This window comes from Nerophis lumbriciformis, linkage group LG02 (genome assembly GCF_033978685.3).
Source record: "Nerophis lumbriciformis linkage group LG02, RoL_Nlum_v2.1, whole genome shotgun sequence".
NCBI classification, from domain to species: domain Eukaryota; kingdom Metazoa; phylum Chordata; class Actinopteri; order Syngnathiformes; family Syngnathidae; genus Nerophis; species Nerophis lumbriciformis.
This window is the reverse complement of record NC_084549.2, coordinates 31,206,739-31,233,572: the sequence shown is the minus strand read 5'-3', so window position 1 is coordinate 31,233,572 and position 26,834 is coordinate 31,206,739. Positions and strand designations below refer to the sequence as shown.

Here is a 26,834-nt window from a genome sequence, read left to right as displayed (position 1 = left end):
TGTGTACTAAAACAAGAGCAAACTTGATAGCACACACGCTGAAGTATTATACTTGTGCTAAGTGAATTGCTTCTCTTTAAGTGGAACTGCAATTTTTGGGGAATTTTGTCTATCGGTCATATTCAATATAAAGACATGACAACGGATGTATTTTTTTTAATGCATTCTAAATATTTAATAAATTCGATCAAAAGTCTTCTTTCAATGGAGCCTATGGGAGCTGCTCTATTGTGTGTATAAAGTCCTTACAAAACATCCAAACACCTCCATTAAAGTTTTATAAACATGATTTAAGTACAGTATATATGTAATGTAGTAACGGGCACATTTATAATAATAGGAGGTATTTGGACCTTAGTAAATCAAGCTATAAGACTTTTTATCTAAAAGTGAAGCACGATGATGAATACTTTTTTCTTCTGACACCTGCTCTAGATGATTATACATGCTATGTGTAGGATTCAGCGACAGAGACAGGCTTGAATGTCCAGAATCAACAGCCTCTTTGTGTACAGCTGCACAGCTCTCTTTCATTTTTGACTCGCTGCATGCTCAGCTCCCACTCACACACACACACAAAGACTGTTAGATACGGAATGGTCATTCTGTCTTTGGAAAAAAAACTACAAGAAAACTAGATTATAAGGTATTTTTACACAATATCCATTTAGAGTGATGCATTTTTGTGCACAATATTGTACCAGGAAACAATGGTTGTTGTGATGTCACTGCTCAACCACTCCCTATGTGAGTGTGAAAAGCAGGGGGGACAGGAAGTACCACTCTAGAGAGTTAGAACATTACACTGAAATCGGATTGCAAGTGAAAGGGTTTGCTGTCATTGTGCCTTCTGTTCATTGAGACGTTGCACTAAAGCTCTGGTTACTGCGTCTTTGTAAACGTGGCCATTGATCCATAACCAGTGTAGGCACTGCAACCCTCTCACTTTCAAGTCGCCACCATCTGTTGTGATATTATATACTTCGCCCTAAAAAGTGAAAGACAGGATCCAGGTAACTAAAAGGGTAAAGGTTTGCTGATCGCTGCAACGTTGCCATTCTTCGATGACACAAAGGCTGTTCTTCCCAGTAAAGGGAAGGAAATGCCTCGGGGCCTCTTGTGAGTTGTACATCTTTGCTGAAGCTGTTCCGAGTTATGGCATTCACTGTTTCCTGGCAGGATTTGAGCTAAAATAGCTTGGCAGGAATCCCGACAAAAAGTGAAAAGGGAAGAGGGAATCTACCACAAGTGACTTCCACATCAGCAAGAATCTCAGTGTAACCCATAACAAGATGTGACTAAAAATACTTAAGTCTGGGAAAAAAGTAAGTGTTTCAAGTCAGAAGGGGTTTGATTATTTACCTTAGGAGATTACAGTAAAGAGGCCCTGTTGGCAATTTAAACATCATGTCCTATAGGGGAGGTTAAAGTTGCTTTGGCACAAGAGGGAGGAATGCAGAGGATCTCGTAAAAACACAATCGTTTGAGGAACAAACTCAGCACCCTCACACGCGCACAAACACTCATCAGCAGATCCGCATGATGGCAGGCTCCTGAGAAGCAGTGTGCCTCTGTAGATGTGCAACGCCACACTTCTTGCAACCCAGCACAACGAGAAGTGAAAGTCTATCGATCAATGGATCTATCTGTATGTCTGTCTTTTTGAGAGACTAATAGAAATATCTATTAAAACATTTGTATGCACGTACAACACTTAAGACCTTCAGTATATCTGTATGTGGAATTAAATTATGGAATGGATTAAGCAAAGAAATCAAACAATGTACTAATATGATCCACTTCAAGAAACTCTTCAAACTTAAAGTGTCTACAAAGTACAAAGAAGAAGAACCATGATAAACATTCTGAAATTATTTCATCCATCTATTCTTTCATTCCCAAAATAATCTCACTTATCTCACCATATAAAATATGACTTACTTCACCAATTATTATTTATTTATGTATTTATTTATTTTTATTGTGATTACTTATGGAGTATATTGTGAATACATTGAGAACAGGAAGTGAACAAAAGTTTTAGCAACTGTTATGTAAAAGAAAAGGGGTAGGATTAAATAAGCTCTGCTTCTTCCTACTCCTTTTCGAACATGTTGAAAAGAGAAACTGGAAATTGTGATGTAGCATGTTGTATGCTTGCATGTTCGAAATAAACTCAAACTCAGCTGAACTCAACTCAACTCTATCATGGCAGGTGTGACGAGGCATCTGTAAAAAATCACTTTCTGTATGGTCACATGAGGATCACAAAGCAGCTGGGTTTGAGTATTGAGTAGACAAAGCAAAAAAGCACACAACCCCCAAAACAAGCTCACTGCTTTTGTCGCCTTTATAAAGGCTATAACTGTTGTACAAACCCCAAAACCAGTGAAGTTGGCACGTTGTGTAAATCGTAAATAAAAACAGAATATAATGATTTGCAAATCCTTTTCAACCTATATTCAATTGAATAGACTGTTAAGACAAGATACTTAACGTTCAAACGTTTGTTTGACACCTGTGTTACACCTGCAACATCTTTCAAAAAAGCTGGCACAAGTGGCAAAAAAGACTGAGGAAGTTGAGGAATGCCCATCAAACACTTATTTGGAACATCCCACAGGTGAACAGGTTAATTGGGAACAGGTGGGTGCCAGGATTGGGTATAAAATCAGCTTCCATGAAATGCTCAGTCATTCACAAACAAGGATGGGGCGAGGGTCACCACTTTGTGAACAGTTTAAGAACAAAATTTCTCACAAGCTTTTGCGAGGAATTTAGGGATTGCACCATCTACGGTCCGTAATATCATCAAAAGGTTCAGAGAATCTGGAGAAATCACTGCACTGCGATGATATTATGGACCTTCAATCCCTCAGGCGGTACTGCATGAACAAGCGACATCAGTGTGTAAAGGATATCACCACATGGGCTCAGGAACACTTCAGAAAACCGCTGTCAGTAACTACAGTTTGTCGCTACATCTGTAAGTGCAAGTTAAAACTCTACTATGCAAAGCGAAAGCCGTTTATCAACAACACCCAGAAACGCTGCCGGCTTCGCTGGGCCCGAGCTCATCTAAGATGGACTGATGCAAAGGGGAAAAGTGTTCTATGGTCTGACGAGTCCACATTTAAAATTGTTTTTGGAAACTGTGGACGTCGTGTGGTGCAATATTAAGCCTAAAATACCACAACGTAGACCCCGGACTGTTGAAAAACTTAAGCTGTACATCAAGCAAGAATGGGAAATAATTCCACCTGAAAAGCTTAAAAAATTGGTCTCCTCAGTTCCCAAACGTTTACTGAGTGTTGTTAAAAGGAAAGGCCATGTAACACAGTGGTAAAAATGCCCCTGTGCCAACTTTTTTGCAATGTGTTGCTGCCATTAAATTCTAAGTTAATGATTGTTTGCAAAAAAAATTATGTTTCTCAGTTGGAACATTAAATATCTTGCTTGTCTTTGCAGTGTATTAAATTGAATTTAAGTTGAAAAGGATTTGCAAATCATTGTATTCTGTTTTTATTTACGAATTACACAACGTGCCAACTTCACTGGTTTTGGGTTTTGTATATATACTATATATGCATACATCTTTTTGTTATTATTAGTTATTGGTATCAGCCTTTCATCTTTTTCTGTATCAATTTCGTATTTTCGCATTATCTTACCATTTTTGTGTTTCTTCATTTTTGTTTATGTTATTTCTATAATGTGCTGCGGACCAATAATTTCGACACCAATGGTTTATGTATTTCATTGGAAAGGCGAGGTGTAATTAACGCAGCTCCCGCTAGTCAAAGCTACCTGGGCTGCACGCTTATGGAAGTGCTCTGCACACTTCCACAGAGAGGAGAAAATCCTTGAGCACCTAACGATTTTAATTAAGATTACGATTCAAGAGCTACGATTCGATTCAAAAAATCGATTATTGATGCATCTTTAATTTATGTGTACTGATGCAGTTTTACATTTCTTTTTGTTTCACTAAATAAGCATTTATCACGAGCAACTTTAAAAAAAACTATTCATTTGGAATCATAAACAGTTAAATAAATTCCCACATTTATTAAATTAATGGAAATGTGTGCAAAACTGGAATATAAGTGCCCAATTGTAAAGGAGCTGGTCGGATGTCTTGGTGAGGTGGCTCGCTGCAGTCAGCCCAATTTTAGAACTATCTGTGTAACAGGTCTGTACTTGTGAAGGCTTTGCAGACAGCAATCACTTAATAGACTTCTTTACAGGAGGTTTTATTCTGAAAATGAAGTAAAAATCACATCAACTCCTTCTCTGTGACTCCTTGTACGCTCTGCTTCCTTAGCACTGCAAGTAGCAAAGTGAGGAGGAAGGGGAGGAGCTACAGGAAACTACAGAAGGTTGACGGTATGCAATGACAGGAGGGAGTAAAATAAAATAACAGTAATACAACAAAAATAAAGAACTCTTTAAGATAAAATTCACACAAACGCAATACTTAAATAACAAAATAAAAACATTCAAAAATATTAATAAAGTGCATTTTTAACTCTGTTACACCTGCATTACCTTATTTACAATAAATAAATCGATAATCGATTATTGACATTTAGTGATCGATTCTATAATCAGCTATGTCCGAAATGCGATGCATTTAAAAATCGATTATTTCCCCCATCTCTACTTCCACACCACTCCTTGGGCTTCTGAAGGTGCAATGCGCACCTGGATCTGCGCATCACCTTTAGCATGCACCTGGATTTGATTGCCAAGTAAATGCACGATGCAAAAAATACTTCCTGTCATTTACTAATTAACGTGTAGTGCATGGGAATTAGGTACGCTGCAGCATTTTCAAAAATCCCAAATACAAATTTACATACCGTACTGTTACACACCTGGACTTTGACAGCTTTGTGCACACGTTTACCATGAAGTCTACTAATTACACCATATGTACCTCATCAGTGTAAATTGTGGCTTGTGGAACACAACATGACGTCTACTAACAACTATGAAAATGTGGAACTATACAGGATTGGCAGCAAGAGTGGGTCTGATTTTTTTTTCTGCCTTTAAGGCATGGGTCTCAAACCTGCGGCCCAAGGGCCATTTGCAACTAATACTTAAATAATAGAATGATAAATGACACAATATGTTACTGCATATATCAGCAGACTAAATTAGGAGCCTTTGTTTGCTTACTTACTACTAAATGATAAGTTGTCTTGTATGTTCACTATCTTATTTAAGGACAAACTTGCAATAAGAAACATATGTTTAATGTACCATAACATGCAATGTTGTTGTCCCTTTCATTTAGAAAAGTATAGAAAAGTATCGAAATACATTTTGGTACCGGTACCAAAATATTGGTATCGGGACAACACTGGTCTGCACCATACTGGAGCAAAATGAGTCTAATGCCAGCCAAGAATGTTAAAATTAGGGATGTCCGATAATGGCTTTTTGCCGATAACCGATATTCCGATATTGTCCAACTCTTTAATTACCGATACCGATATCAACCGATATATGCAGTCGTGGAATTAACACATTATTATGCCTAATTTGGACAACCAGGTATAGTGAAGATAAGGTACTTTTTTTTAAAAATTGATAAAATAAGATAAATAAATTAAAAACATTTTCTTGAATAAAAAAGAAAGTAAAACAATATAAAAACAGTTACATAGAAACTAGTAATTAATGAAAATGAGTAAAATTAACTGTTAAAGGTTAGTACTATTAGTGGACCAGCAGCACGCACAATCATGTGTGCTTACGGACTGTATCCCTTGCAGACTGTATTGATATATAATGTAGGAACCAGAATATTAATAACAGAAAGAAACAACCCTTTTGTGTGAATGAGTGTAAATGGGGGAGGGAGGTTGTTTGGGTTGGTGCACTAATTGTAAGTGTATCTTGTGTTTTTTATGTTGATTTAATTTAAAAAAAAAAAAAAAACGATACCGATAATAAAAAAAACGATACCGATATTTTCCTATATTACATTTTAACGCATTTATCGGCATCTGTAGTTAAAATAATATCTAAGTAGCACACATTTGTCCATAAAAATATGGCAAAGCTGCTGATGGTGTGTTTGACTGGGAAGCAACTGGAACTGCTCTCCAAGGTAAAGACTATACATTAATATTGCATTACTTCATAAAACTCCTTCCATTCTACAGTTTTTACACAATATGTCTTATCCAAAAGTCTGTTTTTCTACTTAAAATGCATGTTACATGTCCCTACTACTACGAGGCGTAGATTTTACATACAAGTATCCTGAGTTTAGAGCTATGTCACAAATGTGGCTCGTAAGTTGAGGTATATCCCTGGGGGGGGGGAAACGGACTTACTTTTGTTTGATCTGCTGCTGTCATTTGTGTTTTGACAAGTCAACCTTTGTCCCTCCCGCTGGAGAATCCCTTCCAGTTTACGAGCAGTATCAAAAACAACAAATGACACCATACCTTCTACGACTCCTTCCCTGTGACGGTGCGGAGAGTTGCGGTGACATTTCAGGCCCAGCAGTCCAGCAAACATGTCGACATTAAGAAGGAGAAGAAGAAGGAGAAGAAGGAGGTCCAACTAGTGGTTATGGACTTCTTACATCCTCCATGTTTGGAACACGACAGCAGACAGTCCACGACGCTCACTTCACTTCCGTTGTGGAGAATTAAATATTTTGTTTTGAAATCCGAGTGCTACAAGTAACTATTAAAAAGTGTTACTAAACGTCTTAAATAAACATTTTTAAATACTAAAACGGAACAGAGAACTTGTAACGGACCATCCGACGCAAAGCAGTGAGTCCAGTTACGCACGGAGAGACGAAATGACCTTCTGTAGGAATAACAAAGAAAACGTCCACAAGTGGTGTTAAAAAGACCACCTGGCGTTAATAATTAATAATTATCGATTGTGTGGATCATCAATGAGTCCATCGGTAGTCGCTGCGTCCTGAGTGCGTCGTGTTGGAGCTACGAGGCGGTCAGGAATTTGACTCCAATTCAGCCTCCTTCAGACCGCCTTCAATTGTACAGCAAAGCATCCTATGAATGTTGCACACACTTCATACACACACTTCATAGTCCACCCACAAGCTTCATGTTGTCATTGACAGCATTTTGATGAGTTAACGTTTATACATACGTAAATGGATGGCACTCCTTATTCTGCTCAAGTAAGAGACACTGACAAGTTTAGTAGATCAGCTTTATGTGGTCTATCAAGATTGCACGTTTATACAAACAAATGTGTTAGAAATTACGATGATACGAAAAGGGGTAGGATTCAATAAGCCCTATTCTTTTTCGAACATGCTGTATTGAGAAACTGGAAATATGTTATGCATCATATTGTAATATTGTAATGTTCAAAATAAACTAACACCTTTTCCATACCCATAACAAAGTTCACTTAAATATTATTATGAATAGCTATAAAAATGGGACCCATTACCTCCCTGCTTGGCACTCAGCATCAAGGGTTGGAATTGGGGGTTAAATCACCAAAATGATTCCCGGGCGTGGCCACGGCTGCTGCCCACTGCTCCCCTCACCTCCCAGGGGGTGATCAAGGGTGATGGGTCAAATGCAGAGAATAATTTCGCCACACCTAGTGTGTGTGTGACAATCACTGGTACTTTAACTGGGTTCAATCCCGGGCTCGGGATCTTTCTGTGTGGAGTTTGCATGTTCTCCCCGTGACTGCGTGGGTTCCCTCCGGGTACTCCGACTTCCTCCCACTTCCAAAGACATGCACCTGGGGATAGGTTGATTGGTAACACTAAATTGGTGTGAATGTTGTCTGTCTATCTGTGTTGGCCCTGTGATGAGGTGGCGACTTCTCCAGGGTGTACCCCGCCTTCCGCCCGATTGTAGCTGAGATAGGCTCCAGCGCCCCCCGCGACCCCGAAGGGAATAAGCGGTAGAAAATGGATGGATGTCATGTTTATGTTTACTTCTGAGTATAGAGATTAGCTGATTCATGTGTATTATCATAAGTGGATAATAAGGTTCATAATAATCCATCCCTATTATTATGAAGGTGACGGTTCCGTCTCCCGGCTATTGGCGTGGTCCCAAGATGCAGAAAAGGCAAGCGTTGTGCAGGCAGAAGGTCGTTTAATTAGGAACCAGGCAGAAGAAAAACAACAAAGGTCTAGCAGGAACTCAGAAAGTAACAGCACACTATGGCATACACGAAATAATGAAGCAGCACCAGGTGGAACTGAATAGAACTAATGAAGAGGACCCACCGGAGGCAGAGCAGGTCGTGGCATTCTCAGAAGATCCACAGCAAGCAAAGTAGGCAACGACCTGCCGTTGAAAGAGACGGGCAGCGCGGGTGGCGCCGCAGCTTTGAGCTGGCGTAGAGCAGGCAAGGGTGGCGTTGGTGCCAAACAGTCTAAACCAGTGGTTCTTAACCTTGTTGGAGGTACCGAACCCCACCAGTTTCATATGCACATTCACCGAACCCTTCTTTAGTGAAAAATAAAATGTTTGTTTTTTTTCAAATTCAAGACAAAGTTATATGTTTTTGGTAACACTTTAGTATGGGAAACACATTCTAAGTAACAAACACTTAATTTAGAGTTATTTGGTTAGGGTTAGGGTTAGAGGGTTAGGGCCAGGGTTAGAGGGTTAGGGTTATAATGAGGCCATGCCGAAAAAGGCATTAATAAGTACTTAATAATGACATGTTAAGAGCCAATATGTTACTAATTTGCATGTTAATAAGCAACTAAATAATGGTGAATATGTTCCCCATACTAAAGTGTTACCATGTTTTTTTACTGGTGCACAAAATGAACCATGCATGAACATCACCTTGTTCAAACAACTAAACCAACACAGTGCATAAACTCACAACAAATTACACACCTGCAAATCAGTCTGACTTCTGCTGTTGCCTTATCCGTAATACGCAGATAGGGAGAAGTTTTGATTTACACGATTAGTCGGGTGTGTCTTGACCTCCGCCGAACCCCTGAGGCCGACTCACCAAACCCCTCGGGTTCGATCGAACCCAGGTTAAGAACCACTGGTCTAAACCAAGGGTCCACAAACTACGACCCGCGGCCAGTGTCCAAAATCCGGCCCGCGAAAAGTCCCAAGTTAAAAAATGTGTTGTTTTTTTTTTTGTTTTTTTTTTAATCTGTCCTTTCCAAACCATTTTCTACCACTTGTTACTCTCGAGGTCTCTTAGCCGCTCAGGCAAATCATACTGTCTAAAAATGCATTTTCCCATCGATAACTTGACATCATGCATAGCGTGCATGATGCGTGCTCTTTCAGTCAATTAGTGCGTGAGGAATATATGTATATATGTGTATATATGTATATATGTAGCCCGGCCCCCAGCCAAATTATTTTAACCCAATGCGGCCCCCGAGTCAAAAAGTTTGGGGACCCCTGGTCTAAACTGTCATGTCGGCTCATGTTTACATTATTATTAGTGCATCTCCTGGGAGTCAAGTTTCCCCCTGTCTTTAAAACCTAATGACGCCTCTGTTTCTAACTTCAATCAAGGGTCCTTGAACGCATCACAGTTATGTGCAATGAGATGCAAAAGTGAAACTTGTACACAACTCTCTCCTATGCTGCCACTGATGGATTTGTTATATTTGTACATTTCTTCTATCACCTCACCCTGGACTCTCACTATTATGTTAGATCCACTATGGACTGGACTGTCAGAATATTATGCTAGATCCACTCGACGTCCATTGCACCGGTCGCCCTAGAGGGGGCCTCCCCACATCTGCGGTACTCTCCAAGGTTTCTCATTGTCCCATTGGGTTGAGTTTTCCTTGCCCTGATGTGGGATCTGAACCGAGGATGTCGTTGTGGCTTGTGCAGCCCTTTGAGACACTTGTGATTTAGGGCTATATAAATAAACATTGGTTGATTGATTGATTGATTGTTCCAAAATGCTATGTAAAGTGGGTGAATGCAACATTTTCATTCAAAATCTTCACCAAAAATGTGTGTTGGTTTTCATACACTGTCTCCATTATGCACATGTTGGTGACTCAGTCTCTGCACAATAAGCCGTCATAAAAAACATGTAGCATAAGTGAAAGTCCAAACAAAGTCAACGAGAGCATTAGTGTGTGTTTTCAGTAAACCAAACCCATCCATCCATTTTCTACCGCTTGTCCCTCCCAGGGTCGCGGGGGTGCTGGAGCCTATCCCAGCTGCACTTGGGCGGAAGGCGGCGTACACCCTGGACAAGTCGCCCTCAGTGGAAATACGGCGCTCAGAGAGAGCTTTCACTGCCACCTTGATGGCAGAGCTGGAATTTGCCTCCTGTAAGAGAGCTGCACGTGCTGCTTGCAGTCTGCCACTTCAAATAGATACTGTAAGGCACGCTCAGATTACCTTAAAGATTAGATCTACCTAGTAATTCCCTGCTGATGTAAAGAGGGGAGGGGCGACCAGAACACGCACGACTGCACATAAGCCTATGTGGAATCACGACAGTGTGACGTGTTGTGCCGCAACGCTGCCTCATGCATGCTTATAGAATAGAAAAGAAATAGGCTTTTACAAAACCCAAAACCAGTGAAGTTGGCACGTTGTGTAATTCGTAAATAAAAACAGAATACAATGATTTGCACATCCTTTTCAACTTAAATTCAATTGAATAAACTGCAAAGACAAGATATTTAATGTTCGAACTGAGAAACATAATTTTTTTTGTAAACAATCATTAACTTAGAATTTAATGGCAGCAACACATTGCAAAAAAAATGGCACAGGAGCATTTTTACCACTGTATTACATGGCCTTTCCTTTTAACAACACTCAGTAAACATATGGGAACTGAGGAGAACAATTTTTGAAGCTTCTCAGGTGGAATTCTTTCCCATTCTTGCTTGATGTACAGCTTAAGTTGTTCAACAGTCCGGGGTCTACGTTGTGGTATTTTAGGCTTAATATTGCGCCACACATTTTCGATGGGAGACAGGTCTGGACTACAGGCAGGCCAGTCTAGTACCCGCACTCTTTTACTATGAAGCCACGCTGTTGTAACACGTGGTTTGGCATTGTCTTGCTGAAATAAGCAGGGGCGTTCATGATAACGTTGCTTGGATGGCAACATATGTTGCTCCAAAACCTGTATGTATCTTTCAGCACTAATGGATGTGCAAGTTACCCATGCCTTGGGCACTAATACACCCCCATACCATCAGAGATGCTGGCTTTCGAACTTTGCGCCTATAAAAGTCTGGATGGTTCTTTTCCTCTTTGATTCGGAGGACACAACGTCCACAGTTTCCAAAAACAATTTGAAATGTGGACTCGTCAGACCAAAGAACACTTTTTCACTTTGCCTCAGTCCATCTTACATGAGCTCGGGCCCAGCGAAGCCGGCGGCATTTCTGGGTGTTGTTGATAAATGGCTTTCGCTTTGCATAGTAGAGTTTTAACTTGCGCTTACAGATGTAGCGACGAACTGTAGTTACTGACAGTGGGTTTCTGAAGTGTTCCTGAGCCCATGTGGTGATATCCTTTACACACTGATGTCGCTTTTTGATGCAGTACCGCCTGAGGGATCGAAGGTCACGGGCATTCAATGTTGGTTTTCAGCCTTGCTGCTTACGTGCGGTGATTTCTCCAGATTTCCTGAAAGTTTTGATGATATTACGGACCGTAGATGGTGAAATCCCTAAATTCCCTGCAATAGCTCGTTGAGAAATATTGTTCTTAAACAATTTGCTCACGCATTTGTTCACAAAGTGGTGACCCTCCCCCATCCTTGTTTGTGAATGACTGAGCATTTAATGGAAGCTGTTTTCATACCCAATCATGGCACCCACCTGTTCCCAATTAGCCTGTTCACCTGTGGGATGTTTCACATAAGTGTTTGATGAGCATTCAAACACAACTTTTTTGAAACATGTTGCAGGCATTAAATTCCAAATGAGCTAATATTTGCCAAAAATTAAAAAGTTTTTAGTATCTTGTCTTTGCAGTCTATTCAATTTAATATAAGTTGACAAGGATTTGCAAATCATTGTATTCTGTTTTTATTTATTATTTACACAATGTGCCAACTTCACTGGTTTTGGGTTTTGTATTTTCATTGCACATTAAGAACAACATAATTGTGGAACTCTGATGGCAGAAGCAGCCAAGCAAAGGCGCTAACCACGATCCATCAGGAGCAGTTAGGGGTTTGGTGTCTTGCTCAACGATGAGCTCGCCAGGCTTGGATGGAATCAGTAGCCTGCTCAGTGGAGTGTCCACCCTGAGATCGGTAGGTCGTGAGTTCAAACCCCGGCCGAGTCATACCAAAGACTATGAAAATGGGACCCATTACCTCCCTGCTTGGCACTCAGCATCAAGGGTTGGAATTGGGGGTTAAATCACCAAAATGATTCCTGAGCACGGCCACCGCTGCTGCTCAATGCTCCCCTCACCTCCTAGGGGGTGGAACAAGGGGATGGGTCAAACGCAGAGGATGATTTCACCATACCGAGTGTGTGTGTGTGACTAACAGTGGTACTTTAACTTCTGGTTACAAGGCAGCCACTCTACCCACTGATTGCAATGATTGATGTAAACAAAATTTGTGTCAGCTCGCAACCATTGTCCAAACTAGGTGCCGTGCAGCACTTTTATTAAAAAAAAAAAAAAAAAAAAAAAAAGCTAGATTAAAGTGACCAACTGATTTCAAGACAAAAGTCATAGCAAAGTCTGGCGTTTGCCAGCAGTCGCTTGTCTTTAATATAGACAAAAGTGATATTAAACATTAATCCATCAATTTAATTTGTCTTTTAAATGCATTTTGTGTTCTGCATGTAAAAATATTAGTTTTATCTATAAAACGTGTTTTGTGTGCGTTTTCATACAATTATGCTTTGAACAACGCCTTTGGAACGGACCAATCACAAAAACCGAGGTACCATTTTAGAACAGTACAGCTTGCACGTTATATAGATTAATGATCCGCTAGATAATGAGTCGACACACAAGCATTATTGTCTAAATGGCTGGCAACACAAGTGAGTAGCAAGACAATTGTGTACTGCCTACAGTTAAGTATGCATGAGTGCTGCTGGAAATCGTGAGCAGCGGTCCAGTCATCAAACCATGAATGCTAGTAAAATAAAATACTTAATAAGATACAATATATGCTATTATATATATCATTGTTGATTCAGGTGTACTAGTATCTATCGTATTTGTGATACACAGCCACAGTTAGATATACAGTACCATATATATATGCAGCATAATGACAACTTGTGTTTAATGTATGTTTAAGTGCATGTGAGAAAACACAATACAAACTGTTTACATCAAACTCTGAATACGATGAACAACCAAATGTGTCTGAAGAAATGCAGGAGAAGTCTCTGCAGACAATGAAGTCTTTTCATCTTCCTTTCATGCATTCAGTTTGGCAGACCAATGATGGACAAGACTCAGCGATGAAAGGCTGAGTTTTCTCAACACAACAGCGCGTTGTCTGCACTCCTCGGCCACACTTAGTATGAGAAGGACAAGATGTGGGCCGAGCCTTGCATGCAGAGGGAGATCACCTGCTCCGCATTAAACATTAGAAGCACTTAATGTCCTTTGGGAAGTGTGGAGAATGCATATATGTTTAAGAGTACTTTCTTTATTCATAGTCATGTTTAAATCAGCTAATGTTTTTCCATTTGTACTCTTTCTATTTTTTCATTTTATGTCAGCAAGTAAACTGTGTGTGTTACCTTGAAGGCTTGCAATGTAGGAGTTGGGGCATCCCCTTATATCTTATCTGTAGTGGAACAATGAACCTGTATTACTTTCTGGAGAGTGTGGGGGCTGTTTGCGTATTCAAGAAGTTGTCTCTTCCTGTTTGAATGTTAGACCATCCCGAGATGACTGTATGACTGTATTGATGTGGGCTGGTCTCCTGAAGCTTCAGTAAAACATGATAATATTCCTATTCTGTCTTGATGGTCCTTCTTACTCTGCATATATTTCATCTGAAAGAAGTTGGGATTGACCAGTGACTTTAATTCCCTGAGAGGTAGACTGGTCAGATGCAACAGAAGCAAATGAGCTGACCTGCTTACTTGGAAGACACCTGATGAACCTGAGAGGTTATCAAGTTGAATTACTCTCAACAGAAGATATTCTTAACATAAGGGGGCGGGGCTGAGGGGTCTTTGGGGGTTAAAATAAATGCTTACATATCTGCTTGTCACCGTGACTTTAGATTTAAAGCAAGTTATCCGTCTTTTTGTACCTTTAGAAAAATATTATAATCAAATACATGGGCAATTGTGTAATGAAGGGATCATACATCAATATTCATATGTATTCACTGTTGCGCTTGGCAGTGATGGGTAGCTTGACTACATTTTCCAGTACCTTGGCGGTAGCTTAGCTACTTTTTTAACGAGTAGCTTTTCCTGTAGCTTAACTACAAAACCCAAAACCAGTGAAGTTGGCACGTTGTGTAATTCGTAAATAAAAACAGAATACAATGATTTGCAAATCCTTTTCAACTTATTCTCAATTAGAATTGACTGCAAAGACAAGATATTTAATGTTCGAACTGATGAACTTTTTTTTTTGCAAATAATCATAAACTTAGAATTTAATGGCAGCAACACATTGTAAAAAAGTTGGCACAGGGGCATTTTTACCACTGTGTTACATGGCCTTTCCTTTTAACAACACTCAGTAAACGTTTGGGAACTGAGGAGACCAATTTTTGAAGCTTTTCAGGTGGAATTATTTCCAATTCTTACTTGATGTACAGCTAAGTTTTTCAACAGTCCGGTGTCGCCGTTGTGGTATTTTAAGTTACATATTGCGCCACACATTTTCAATGGGAGACAGGTCTGGACTACAGGCAGGCCAGTCTAGTACCCGCACTCTTTTACTATGAAGCCACACTGTTTTAACAAGTGGCTTGGCATTGTCTTGCTGAAATAAGCAGGGGCGTCCATGATAACGTTGCTTGGATGGCAACATATGTTGCTCCAAAACCTGTATGTACCTTTCAGCATTAATGGTGCCTTCACAGATGTGTAAGTTACCCATGCCTTGGGCACTAATACACCCCCATACCATCACAGATGCTGGCTTTTCAACTTTGCGCCTATAACAATCCGGATGGTTCTTTTCCTCTTTGTTCCAGATGACACGATGTCCACAGTTTCCAAAAACAATTTGAAATTTGGACTCGTCAGACCACAGAACACTTTTCCACTTTGCATCAGTCCATCTTAGATGAGCTCAGGCCCAGCGAAGCCAGCTGCGTTTCTGGGTGTTGTTGATAAATGGCTTTCGCTTTGCATAGTAGAGTTTTAACTTGCACTTACAGATGTAGCGACAAACTGTAGTTACTGACAGTGGTTTTCTGAAGTGTTCCTGAGCCCATGAGGTGATATCCTTTACACACTGATGTCGGTTTTTGATGCAGTACCGCCTGAGGGATCCAAGGTCACGGGCATTTAATGTTGGTTTTCAGCCTTGTTGCTTACGTGCAGTGATTTATCCAGATTCTCTGAACCTTTTTATGATATTACGGACTGTAGATGGTGGGGCGGCATGGCGTAGTGGGTAGAGCGGCCGTGCCAGAAACCTGAGGGTTGCAGGTTCGCTCCCCGGCTCTGGACATCCAAATCGCTGCCGTTGTGTCCTTGGGCAGGACACTTCACCCTTGCCCCCGATGCCGCTCACACTGGTGAATGAATGATGAATGAATGATAGGTGGTGGTCGGAGGGGCCATAGGTGCAAACTGACAGCCTTACTTCCGTCAGTCTACCCCAGGGCAGCTGTGGCTACGAATGTAGCTTACCACCACCATGTGTGAATGCATGATGGGTTCCAACTTCTCTGTGAGCGCTTTGAGTATCTAATAATAGAAAAGCACGATATAAAATCTAATCCATTATTATTACTATTATTATGTGCCAACTTCACTGGGTTTTGTACTTTTAGAGCCATGTAGCAGAGTAGCTTACATCAAAGCTACAAGCTACCAAGAGAGAAAATATGAAGAAAATACAATGACCTGGATGAATGAGAACATCCATACATACGGGGAAAATCCATATTGATCGGTTGGTGTTAGGGCAAAATACTAGGGACTGGGCAATCAGAGGCAAGAGAAGAAGGTGGATCATCGAAACTATTAAAGCAAAATCATAACAGTCACACACTCATGTCACATGACAACAAGGGAGTCAGACACAAGCTGACAAATAAAATAAAAAAATACTTGAACATGGCAGTGGGTTTCTCTCCCGCCGATTAGTTTTTTCCTTTAGTGATCAAGACAACGTCCTTAGCCAGATACATATATATATATATATATATATATATATATATATATATATATATATATATATATATATATATATACACATATATATATATATATATATATATACACATACATACATACATACATACATATATATATATATATATATATATATATATATATATATATATCCAAAACCTTAGTTTTTAGTTGTTTACCTTGTAAGCCCAAATCAAAACTGCTCTCTTCATCTAAAGAGTCCAACACAAATTTAGGAACACATTAGTGTGAGTTGAGTTCATGGAACGTTTTACTGCACATAACCATTACCAACTGTTACCAAACAACACACAAGTCATTGTTGTTGTTTTTGTCAAGATATTGATAAATGCCGTTTTTTTTTTTACTGTAGGTAGAGAAGATGAATAACATTAAAGGGATGGGCCATATAAAAGGCAAACTACAACAACTACATATAGTGGGGTGAGGGGACCCCGAAAGGCAGTGGTAGGGTGTCCCCAGCTAAATGACAGATAGTTAATATTAACAGACCCTTATTTGAGTCAGTTTGTACACTCTCAGTTCCATTAACATTGATATTATACATGTGGGTCTATATATAGAAATGCTGTTAAATGTAGCTTTGATGTAGTAAGCTACTTTTGTAGCTTGTAGTGTAGCTTGCAACAGTTCTCTGGGGATAGTTTAACTGCAATGTGGCCCCCAATGAAAACGAGTTTGACACCCCTTTAAGGGGCTACTTGATGCGAATGAGTGGTCCTCCCATTCCTCAGACCCGAAATCAATCAGGTATTTTTGACATATTGTTTCCCTCCATCCACCACCGCCATGTGAAACCACATTAGCTATCTATCCATGTCAGGAGATCCCACATACTGAAAAATTAAAGATGCAGGGGGCCACTTGGATCATTCTTACTTTTTATTTTTACTTTTATTAAACACACTAAAATACCCACTCCAGTATAGCCATGCTAATGGGTTAATATTGTTAGTGTGATATCTTGTTCAAACCTTTAATATTGCAACTTTGTCAATGTGGCCCGAATCCTCCTTCATAGTGTTTCATGTTAAATGTTGTAAATAGAACCTTCCCTGGAGGGGAGGCCAACTAAAATCTTCTGTGGGTTGCAGTAGTCCCCCATGCTGCTCTTTGTGGACATAGTTATATATTTCTAATATTCCTTTTCTTCGACAGTCCATATATGTTGACAAGTATACGTAGGACGCAAACACCTCCTTTCTCACAGCTATTTCTACGCAACTGCCAGTTTGCAAGTCCACAGCAGCCACAGAACAGTTTTAGTCTTGATAAATCACACTCCGTGTGCAATAATTAGACTGCATTTTCTCCTCCCAGTATTGTGGGCCTTCTGATGATCAGCATATATTCTACATATTCCTGAAGACAGACACGTTAAATGGATTGCACTCCTTATTCTGCTCAAGTAAGAGACCATCATCTGTGCACAAGTTTAGTAGATCAGCTTTATGTGGTCTATCAAGATTGCACGTTTTATCACACGCACATCTTTAGTAAATCAGGCCCCATGTATGTTCAACTGGAACATTCTATTTATTGGGCTCTGGCATGTGGTATTCAAGTGTTCCCTTAATTAATTTTTGCAATGTATATTTATTACGTTGTCCAGTTAAACAAGAAGGGCAAAATATTAGAAGATTAGAGATGTGATGCAGGTATATATCACTGCAAATTATTACAAGCAATGTTGATAAATGTTTATGAAAACTGAGGGTGTGCTTTAAAGGCTCCATTGGATAGACCTGTGTGTGATTTTTCTCTTCAAGCACGCAGGTAGTGACATCTACCAGCAGATGGCAGGCTTTCCCTTTTATTCAAACTACATAACTTCAGGGCGCAAGATGAAAAAAAGCATATTTTGCAAAAGCATTTATCAAAACATGAAGTATCACTTAAATACAGCTTGTGTAAAAGCTCTACAAGCTGTAAAATGAATGCGTACAAGAGAAAATTCAAAGAATCTCCAATCATTTGCAACATTTCATGATAGTTTATATAGCAAAAGCTATAGACACAAGTGACATGACTTATAGGTGATGAGATAACAGGAAGGGGTGCTCCGTGCCAAGCATGCAGGGGTTGTTTTGCGTGTGTGAGCGTGCATGTGCGTCAGAAGGCTGCCATAGAATGGGCCTGAACAAAGGTCACATGTTCTACCTTAGATTATCTGTGTGTGATAGGGGAAGGGGAGGGCAGAGAGAGACATAAAATAAACACACACGTTATCAAAGAAACCTTAAGTCTTGCAAAGCAGGGCATACTTGGCGTAGAATCATTATCCTTATGAAACAGCTGAAGTCATCATATCTTCATCTTCAGAAAAAATATGTTGCGCCGTTGCAACAACAATGTTTTATTGTACCGGTTATATGAAAGAACATCATTAAACGTAACAAAGTACAGTTAACTTGTGCTATATTATAGAAACTTTTGTAAAATAATTAGACCACACCTTCCTCTGGGTCCATGTGAGCATTCCGACTGGAGAAGACGTCAGCCAACATGTGTTTGGGAATCTCAGAACCACGAACTCTTAGGGTGTAGCAGGCGTCCTCCACTTTGCCCAGGCTCTGACGCAGCGTGTGAAGCTTTTTGGAAACCTCATAAGGACCAGTGTTCCCAATGAAGGTGAAACCATCGTGGATCTGGCGCAAGAACTGGCTCAGTTGGAAGGGCGTGTCGATGTCACCGTTGCCCACGCTACTAATGCAAAGGCGCATCAGCTCTCCCGTCAGGTCTGCTATGCCCAGCAGATAGTCTGACGGCATCACCTGGAAGGTCAGGACCTGAGCTCCCGTTGGCAGTGTGTCAGCAGAGACCTGAGGGTAACACAACTTTTGAAATTGATTTGTTGAGCCTTGGAAAATAAATGATTAATAACTGCAACCCAATTCACACTGAAAATTGACGCAATGACATCTATATCGCAGTATACTGTATATTGCAGCCTCTTGCGATAATGATATATCACAAAATATTATTTGGCATATAAATAATAACAGAACCATTTTAAAAGGAGTTAAACATGCTCCTACTTTAGCTGCTGAAGGTATGCAGCAACATATTCCGTCATTTCTATTATTAACCCACTTGTTAATTTGCTGTTAATATCTGGTTATGTTCTGTTAAAATACACAAAGCACATATTCTTCTACTTTATATTTGTTTTGGGTGGTATTACGAATCTGGCTATCGAGCCACTACCAAGACAGTTACAGGGGCAGTATTGGTCATACTAATGCGGGTACAGATACTTAAAGGAGAACATTATCACCAGACCTATGTAAGCGTCAATATATACCTTGATGTTGCAGAAAAAAGACCATATATTTTTTTAACCGATTTCCGAACTCTAAATGGGTGAATTTTGGCGAATTAAACGCCTTTCTATTATTCGCTCTCGGAGCGATGATGTCACAACGTGACGTCACATCGGGAAGCAATCCGCCATTTTCTCAAACACCGAGTCAAATCAGCTCTGTTATTTTCCGTTTTTTCGACTGTTTTCCGTACCTTGGAGACATCATGCCTCGTCGGTGTGTTGTTGGAGGGTGTAACAACACGAACAGGGACGGATTCAAGTTGCACCAGTGGCCCAAAAATGCGAAAGTGGCAAGAAATTGGACGTTTGTTCCCCACACTTTACCGACGAAAGCTATGCTACGACAGAGATGGCAAGAATGTGTGGATATCCTGCGACACTCAAAGCAGATGCATTTCCAACGATAAAGTCAAAGAAATCTGCCGCCAGACCCCCATTGAATCTGCCGGAGTGTGTGAGCAATTCAGGGACAAAGGACCTCGGTAGCACGGCAAGCTATGGCAGCAGTTTGTTCCCGCAGACGAGCGAGCTAAACCCTCTGGATGTCTTGGCTCACACCGTCCCTTATGCCACCGAAGATGATCAAGAGAAGAATATCGACCCTAGCTTCCCTGGCCTGCTGACGTCAACTCCAAAACTGGACAGATCAGCTTTCAGGAAAAGAGAGCGGATGAGTCTACAGAATATATTAATTGATGAAAATTGGGCTGTCTGCACTCTCAAAGTGCATGTTGTTGCCAAATGTATTTCATATACTGTAAACCTAGTTCATAGTTGTTAGTTTCCTTTAATGCCAAACAAACACATACCAATCGTTGGTTAGAAGGCGATCGCCAAATTCGTCCTCGCTTTCTCCCGTGTCGCTGGCTGTCATGTCGTTTTCGTCGGTTTCGCTTGCATACGGTTCAAACCGATATGGCTCAATAGCTTCAGTTTCTTCTTCAATTTTGTTTTCGCTACCTGCCTCCACACTACAACCATCCGTTTCAATACATGCGTAATCTGTTGAATCGCTTAAGCCGCTGAAATCCGAGTCTGAATCCGAGCTAATGTCGCTATAGCTTGCTGTTCTATGCGCCATGTTTGTTTGTGTTGGCATCACTATGTGACGTCACAGGAAAATGGACGGGTGTATATAACAATGGTTAAAATCAGGCACTTTGAAGCTTTTTTTAGGGATATTGCGTGATGGGTAAAATTTTGAAAAAAACTTCGAAAAATAAAATAAGCCACTGGTAACTGATTTTTAATGGTTTTAACCTTTCTGAAATTGTGATAATGTTCCCCTTTAACATTTTTAAGATAATTTAATTATTTAATTTTTGATCACAATTATTAAATTAAATAATTTCCTTATTCAAAATAAAGTTAATAGTACAAAATTATTAAACAAAAGCAAAAACTACTATTGGCTCTTATTTCCTCGGTTTGAAAACAAAAAATATATATTGTGATAAAAAAATATATTGATATAATCACCGTAGTGTCAACTATATACTGCTACTATAACTGGTATTGTTACTATCGATATTTGTATTGAGCCGCCCACTTAAGCGTTCTGTTGAGCTGTTTGCTATGTCTTTTTTAAATCCTCCTCCGGTGTGTAGTGTAGCATGTTTAGCTATTCCTTGTCCTCTACTCCATTAATAATAATGTTACTTGTAAGAAACATAGTTTATTTCTGCCATGCAGACAAGGATTACTGAGTTAGAAGCGGGTTTGCACTGTCTAGGGATATTAGCTGCTACCGAGCACACTGCATTGCATTGAGGACGCCTTCATTCGCATGTTGCTGTCAAATATTCGGTACACAGCTAGAATGTGTCTTCAACATGCATTATCACGATAGACTAGACTAGACTAGACTATACTAGACTAGACTTCCTTTTTATTGTCATTCAAATTTAAACTTTACAGCACAGATAAAAACGAAATTTCGTTACATAAGCTCATGGTAGTGCAGGATAAAAAATCAGTAAGGTGCATATATAAATAAATAAATATATATAAAATAAATAAATATATATATAAATATATATAAATAAATAAATAAATAGATTACTGTACTGTACGATGTAACAATAGTAATAAAAGCTCTGTCATTGGCAACATTTATACTGTTTATAAGACACAACCCTAATAGTACCTAAAAGCACATTAAACAAGTAGCACTACACAATGTTGACCTTCTTCTGTGGTTCAGCTCTTTTAAAAAGCATAAACGGTCATTATTTCTTCATTGTTTCATGACTCAACCAATCATAATATTAGGTGAAAATTTACTAAATAATTTCTGACTGAGGCTGGTAGCATAAAAACACAACTGACAACATAAACTCATGCACTTTGACTCTGACAGACATACTTAAACAATATACAGTATACCCCAGTCTCTACATGCTTCAATATGAGTGAGATTGTTGAAGAGGTCCGGTGCAGAAATGTAAAAAGATAGCAACGTTCTCCCAATCTAACAACGTCTAAAATCACTGTACAAGAACTTACGTGAGGATACAAAATGTGCAAAGATTAAATAATAATAATGGATTGGATGAGGTGGCGACTTGTCCAGGGTGTACCCCGCCTTCCGCCCGATTGTAGCTGAGATAGGCTCCAGCGCCCCCCGCGACCCCAAAGGGAATAAGCGGTAGAAAATGGATGGATGGATGGATGGATTGGAATCATACAGCGCCTTTCGGGACACTCAAAGCACTTAACACTGAGAATCCCATTATTGAGTCCACATTCACACACTGGTGGTGGGAAGCTACGTCTGTCGTCACAGCTGCCCTGGGGCATACTGACATTTCTGTCAGTCACTCACTATGCCCTGAGGCCACCACCAAACAGTCATACGGCAGGGTGGGTCTTGCCGGAGGACACAACAGCAGTGACTGGGCTGAAACATATGAAGTTGTAATTGTGCCTTAATTTTGAGGTAGCAAAGGAAGATGTCGAGCACAGAAAAATGTATTTTGTAAGCATCTACATTACATTTTGAAAAGAAGTTAAACTCAAGCGAAAAATAAAATTGTTTAAGGGGAATATTAAAGGGGTCAATTAATGATTTTTCTTCTATTTTTAAAACACTTCTTGTTGGTCTGCATAACATGTAATGATGTTTTTTTGGTCAAAATTTAGCATAGATTTTGCTGTAAAGATCTATCTTTAGGCAACTTTCTGGCTGCTTCTAAAAACGGTTAATTTTGAGAGGCAGAGTTGTTAAATGCATATGAAGCTCTCCTTCCCACGCCCCCTCACGCTGACTATACTTTCGTTACCGCCACACAGGTATGTTTGGTACAGTAGTTGTTTTTTGTTTTACTAAGACTGTATGGAAAATAGACACCGCTGATTGCCACCAGCGATCTAATTTTTTCTTGACTTTCACCACAACACAACATTTCAGATAATATAGCGAGACCAGCGACTCACCGTGTTCCCGTGTCAGCTCAAAGCGGGTGGAGATGACGCGACAGACAGAAAGTAATGAAGACCAGCCGTGAATTTCTGGTACGATATGCTGGCTAAGGTTAAACTTCTACCGGTTAAACTTCTTATATTACTAACTGGTCCATTGCCGAACACACTAGACACTGATCCAATAAAAGTCGTTTTTAGGAAAATCATTCTCTATTGTGCCAGAGAACGGTGACGCTATTGTCTTACAGTAGAAGGCTAAGCTGGCTCCACAACAAATCGAGCTAACATTGCTAACGTATCATTCACACATTTCTAACCTACTGTTATTTCTTACAGTTTCATTGTCTCTTCCATTGCCATAAATAAGAGTCACCAAGCCCGCCATAAAAAGTAGTTTTTCGGAAAATCTCTGTTTTTGTGAAAGGTTGTGGGTGAAGCAGGACTCTTCTTGGCACACACTCGGCGTGACTTATTCACAGTAAAAGGCACAATGCCATGAATCATAAAAGTTAAAAGTAAGCCACTTCTTACTTCAGATGAGGCTAAAAGTTTGTGTAGTGACTTGTGCTGGTTAAAGCAACCAACAACAGAGCTTCATTGGGTTTCTTCGTGGAGATTATGTAGTGGCAAAGCCGGATTTGCATAAATCAAAATAGGCTGACTCGCGCAAGGACGTTTGAGTACATTTCTACTATATGGATAAACCGCTGACGGTGAAAGAAGTAGGAAAGAAAGCAATATTGTTTTATAAATATCTATGCAATGCCTCCACAGTTTGATTTCAAATTTTCGGAACTTAAGCAGATCCCTAATACACATAAGCACATACCAATAGGTAAGACACGTTGGTTTTGCATGATAGGGCCCTTTTAATGTGTTTTGTGCTCAATATATGTGTTCGCTATTATTCATATTAACGTATAATAGGGCTTAAAAGTGTGATGTGGAAACGCAATGCATCATGGTCATACTTCATCGGAATAGCTTCTTTACATTGGGTTAGATGCAAGACTGTCCTAAAGTTGTGGTTTTTTTATTTACCAAATTCCAAATATGTCATGAACGTGCAGCATCAATAACTGTCACGATGGTTATCATGATCGCTTGAGGGGAAAAAAAAGTTTGGGGAAAATGTTCGCATTTCCAAGGTGAAAGCAAAGTTGGGAAACTTGGTTAGTGAGCAAAGAAACAAGACGACAAATGCCTGTAATATATCAGCCGTACTAAAGGACAAATATCCCAATTAACAACATCACCTGGAACAAGATGGTGTGTTCACGGCATATTCAGAATGATAGTTTGAATCAAAGCATGTTTTAGTCTGTTTTACGCATAGCATTAGTTAGCTGTTGCCTATTAAGTGTTCGCTTAAAATAGCTGTGGTGCTGCTTTGAACAACATATAGTGAAAAATCATGTTTCTGTTTACTTTTAGTCATGACTAAGCACAAAATGAAGACAAAAACAGCCATTGTTACTTAAAAAGTAACAATGGGCTGTTTTTTTCGGGGAACCTTGGTTAAGAAACGAGGCCGGGGGACCTCACACATCTTGGATACATTAAAGAAGAAAGCTTTAGATTACACACAATTTGAACAAAGACTTTGCATTCTGAAATTCTTTGTCACTGTTAAAACGGACTCCGTTGACAAAATATAGACAAGTTTAGTGGCACTTTTACCTGATTCAAATCTCTTCACCATCGGGTGTGTTCATTACTCACATGAGTCAATGCCACTATTTTTTATATTTTTCCAGGTAGCGAGCCTTTAGAATAAAGTACAGTTTGTCTCGGTACTGTCCCTTGTTTTTTTATTTATATTTCGTACAATCCATTTCATTCAGTTTGTTGCTCGCTTTCACATTGCAAACAAAGCCTTTAGCCAACAAGTATGCCTACCCAGCCCCCACAATGCATTGCAAAATCACGTGGCATTTCGAGCCCTACAAATACTTATTTCTGCAGAGCCAGCTCTCTTCCCTCCTCTCTCCCTACCTCTGCACATTCAGCTTTTTTCTCTACGCTCACTCAGGTTGTGACAAAGTGTTATGCATGTGCCAAAAAGGCAACCAATATTAGAACTGGACTGGAATGTACGTATGCTCTGACTGGCTGTTTTATCTCCAATTAATATGCTTGTTACATTATTCAGGAAGTGTTGTTCACAGCTAATGGAGTCAATAACGTCTTAGCTGTGGCCGTGATGCTTTATCAATTTGGTTACATGAACATATGATAATATGAAGTTATTTTTGACCATTTGTATGCAATATAATAGAGATGTAACAATATGAATATAAAAACAATTCATATCTCGGGTATTTTGTATGTATGTTGTATGATGCATGTTGAATGTGCTCAAAAAGCACTTGTACACACACTGAAATCTTTTGACTAAGTTATTTAAAAACAAAAATAAATATAAAAAAGACAGTTACAAAACCCACTATTTTGCATGTTTTGTGTTTTTAAGCTTCACTGCTATTGTTTTAATGGCTAAGCTTTTATTGTTTTAAATATTGGTTTGTACTGTAGCACATTAAGATTTATTTAAATGGAAAAGTGCATAACAAATAAAGTCTATTATTATTATTATTTTAGGGGTTGTGAGTGTGAATGTTGTCTGTCTATCTGTGTGGGCCCTGCGATGAGGTGGCGACTTGTCCAGGGTGTACGCCGCCTTCCGCCCGAATTCAGCTGAGATAGGCTCCAGCACCCCTCGCAACCCCGAACGGGACAAATGGATGGATGGTGGTCCATGAACGCACAGTAAAAACACCTTCATCTCTTAATCCTCGATCACTCAGACTAAGGGACCACAGTTTGTAGGTTCAATGTGCACAATTGAATAGCTTAGTTGATCAGACAGCAATGTTTCTAAAAGTTTAAGTTAAGGTATATTGTTTCTTAATGTGGAAAGACGTAAACGTCTCTTGTTTTCACATTAGTATTTATGCTAGCGAGCAGGTGCCAGTCAGTCCGAGAGGTTATCAAAGTGAGGTCATCAATCACGTTTTTTCGATCACTTTATTTTAAAACAGGAATACTAACCGTCGGGAATTTTATCATAGTTATCAATATTACCGTTTATCATTAAATTCTGACAATTTAACAAGCAATCGAATCACAAGCCCAAACAGCTAATCAGAGTTTACATTTGTCCAGTTCTCTGATTGGTTGCCATTATGGCACATATGTATTGCTCGTGTGCCAACCTGGGCAAGTGCAGAGCAAAAAGCTGAGTGGGCATAGAGAAAAAAAGAGATGAATGCGCAGACTACATAGGTTGAGAGAGAGAAGAGAGGGATAATAGTAAACATGCACACACATTTATTGAGCACAAATACATTTATATTCGCTCAAATAATGATTTTTTCTTTATCTAAATATAACGTACAAGCTTGCCAAATATATTTTGCTCAACTCTACCCCAAAATTAAGGCACAATTTTAACTCCATACTGGAGCCAGTCAAGGGGCTTAGACTGACTGCGTGCCAATACGAGGAGTAAACAACCATTCACATCCACACCTACAAGCAATTCAGTGTCCTAAACAAACTAACATGCATGTTTTAGAAATGTGGGAGGATGCTGGAGGACCTGGAGAGAAGGTGTAAACTTCACACAGACATGACTCGCCCTTTCTTATGCAGTGTTAATTTATACGCCATTGATCTGCAACATTCAATTCATTAGCCTTCACATTTCAAATCTATTACGGAGTGCAACATGAAATTCCACCGATACAA

General features: G+C 39.6%; 2 protein-coding genes across 5 annotated transcripts in view; both read right to left on the bottom strand.

Annotated features, from left to right (window-relative positions):
- disc1 (DISC1 scaffold protein) overlaps window positions 1-6,978 on the bottom strand; it is a 119,881-nt gene extending 112,903 nt beyond the window's left edge. For all 4 annotated transcript variants that reach the window (XR_009815288.1, XR_009815289.1, XM_061960834.1 and 1 more), the window contains exon 1: window positions 6,465-6,978. Coding sequence is in view for 2 of the 4 variants with exons in the window: in XM_061960834.1 (XP_061816818.1) it covers window positions 6,465-6,537 (73 nt within the window). In the remaining 2 variants the exon portion in view is untranslated. The remainder of the gene's footprint in view (window positions 1-6,464) is intronic.
- An 11,331-nt stretch (window positions 6,979-18,309) lies between these two features.
- tsnax (translin-associated factor X) overlaps window positions 18,310-26,834 on the bottom strand; it is a 35,861-nt gene continuing 27,336 nt past the window's right edge. Inside the window, exons 6-7 of the mRNA XM_061960819.1 lie at window positions 18,792-19,158; window positions 18,310-18,506 (exon numbers count right to left, since the gene is read on the bottom strand). Coding sequence (XP_061816803.1) covers window positions 18,493-18,506; window positions 18,792-19,158 — 381 coding nt within the window. The 3' untranslated portion in view covers window positions 18,310-18,492. The remainder of the gene's footprint in view (window positions 18,507-18,791; window positions 19,159-26,834) is intronic.